The sequence below is a fragment of the Lottia gigantea genome (assembly GCF_000327385.1).
Source record: "Lottia gigantea unplaced genomic scaffold LOTGIsca_72, whole genome shotgun sequence".
Taxonomy (NCBI): Eukaryota; Metazoa; Mollusca; class Gastropoda; family Lottiidae; genus Lottia; species Lottia gigantea.
In genome coordinates, this window is record NW_008710427.1 from 712325 (window position 1) to 714976 (window position 2652).

Here is a 2652-nt window from a genome sequence, read left to right on the forward strand (position 1 = left end):
AAATTATACCATGAAAATTGATGGTTCCCGCGCTTTTTTATTGACTGCTGCCAACGTTTGGAATAACTTTTCAGAAAGTTTAATATTATTTGACTCTCGTTAGTCTTTATACATTGTAAACTAAAGATTCTGAATACACTAGTTTCTGTAACGTCATGAGCAAACTTTTGTGTGGAGTTCTTTGCTTAATAAATATAAACATTATGACTATCATTTAACGAAATATTTTCAGGCCATTCAATAAATAAAACAATTAATAATAATAGTGGTCTAAAACTTACTGATTTTGTCTAACATGGCAGTTAACTTAGTGCGTTTCTGTTACTTCGTTGTAGAAACAACACGTAGTTGTGTATGCTAAAAGGGGCCGATTTCGCACATCTTCAAATATTCTATTGTATAATATAGATGTCGCCCCTGTTCGTCAATCCGTCAACCCATAATTAGCCAGTCTTCATCCCAATTTTTAAAATTTGATGCGGAGTTATTAAAAAATGTCATTTGGTGTGTTTTTGTTTGTCGAATTAAAAGTGAAAGCTTACGGATGCCAATGGAGTAAAAAAATAATTAATCATACGCGTTTTTTTTTTCTTTTTTTTTATTCATATTTTAGTACCTTGAGCTCGAGCATTTCAACATTTACTAAAGTCAGTCAGTAAGTTCAGTTTCTCCACAAATGTTCATTCACTGTTAATAACCTGTTATTTAACCTGATATTGTTACTCATGGCAACAGCCAAGACAAGACGCCCAGTAATGTTCACGCAAATGACGAAAATTGAAAGCTCTTCACTGATTCGATGGTTTTTGACTCCCAATGATTGATGACTTGCTTTAAAGGTCATATACGCCTGTAATAGTTTAAAGTGTCATTGGAATCAGTTTCTTCCGATAGTCTGCAATATCAGCTTATCTACCTACTTCGTATTTTTTAGGTCTGATAACAATGTCTCTTGGTGCATTTAAGGATACTTTAAGGTAAGATACAATGCGATTGTGACTTGATGTGTTAGCGGTGACAACTTTGACAATGCATTTATTTTGGGTTTTAAGGATTAAGTCTTACTATTGGTTCTATGTCCTGTTATATTATATTGATGCTTTATATTCCATCAGCATAAATAAAATTTCATAACTTTTCATTTTAGACTGACTACATCTTTTCCTTTTCACGGGAGGAATATATCGAACATATTTACTTACCTCCATCAACTATCAGCAAAAGATCGCTCACTCCTGCTTAAGCTCATAGGTATCAGCGATGATGATGAATTACTAGCGGCATTTTTCGGAAATGGAATGGATCAAGACGAAAAATTATCCAGCACCGAATATCGTATACATAAAATTCTTGCAATTTACGTACCTCCAATATTGCTTCTACTGGGAACGTTCGGAAATATATTTGCGTTTCTGGTTTTACGACATAAATCAATGGCAAGGTTGACAACATACCTTTTTCTTGCAGCATTGTCAATTTCTGATTGTTTTGTATTATTGTTTGGTTTATTGAGAATGTGGATTGGAGAAGTTTCTAAATTTGAACTTCGTGATCAATCAGATTGGCTGTGTAAAAGTATTATTTATGTTGGTTACATTACCAGTAATTATTCTGCATGGCTCTTAATCGCTGTGACGATCGAAAGGTATTTGGTAATAGTCCATCCTTTGAAAGCTTTAGGGTGGTGTAGTGTTGTAAGAGCCAAAAAGATAATTCTGGCCTTATTTTTGTTCTTTGTGGTGGTTAATTTGCATTTTTTCTGGACAGTTGGTTTGCATAGTCCAGCAGATGGAGAACCTTTAAAGTGTGACAGTTCTCCCGAACATCGTTATTTAATATACATTATTTGGCCATGGGTTGATGCCTTATTGTACAGCTTCTTGCCTTTTATACTCATTTTAGTGTTCAATATTTTGATCATATTTCGTGTGCTTCAATCGAACAGTGGAAAAGAAATGGAACAAACGTCGACATTGCGGAGATTTTCTGGTAAACGATGTAGCACATCTGGTTCCAACTACAGATTAACTATCATGCTGTTATCTGTTTCATTAACCTTCATTTTTACCACTCTACCAATGAATATTGGAATAATCTGTTCTTTTTTCTGGAATCAACAATTAGCTGATATTAATGCTATGTCGAAGTTTCGACTGTTCATGACCATAGCTGAGTTGTTGATGTATTTAAATCATAGTATTAACTTTTTTCTCTATTGTGCAACAGGACAAAAGTTTCGCAATAAAATAATGGATATGGTGTGTTTCAATTTGGTCACACACCGAATCCTAATCATAGTCAACATTTATATTGTTCGAGGGGTTGTTCGATCGCTAGTGGACACAATATCGTGAGAAAAAGTGTACTAGAAACTGAAGTTTAAAATTTCGAATGTAGATATATATTGGGTCAGTTATTTATAATTCAATGGTTAGATTTCTAATAAATATATATATTTTTATGTTATACGCTTTATTTTGTCAATTGGAAAACTCTTCCTAACTGGAATAGTATGCCGCGCTATTCTGCGCCAAAGTTACAGTTGTATAGAGGTTTTCTATTTTTCATTTGTTTAGAGGACACTGATATCATCGTTTTGCACCATTCTAATTTTCAGTGGCTCTAGCAATACCACTAAAAATACGCGTTTTA

At 33.7% G+C, this 2652-nt stretch overlaps 1 protein-coding gene across 1 annotated transcript; it reads left to right on the forward strand.

Annotated features, from left to right (window-relative positions):
- Positions 1-1298: 1298 nt before the first annotated feature.
- On the forward strand, positions 1299-1679 carry LOTGIDRAFT_131098 (hypothetical protein; the record flags this gene model as incomplete). The annotated part of the gene is made up of 1 exon (XM_009065974.1): positions 1299-1679. A coding segment is annotated over one exon (381 nt), but the record flags the coding sequence as incomplete, so codon positions are not given.
- Between the last annotated feature and the right edge of the window lie 973 nt (positions 1680-2652).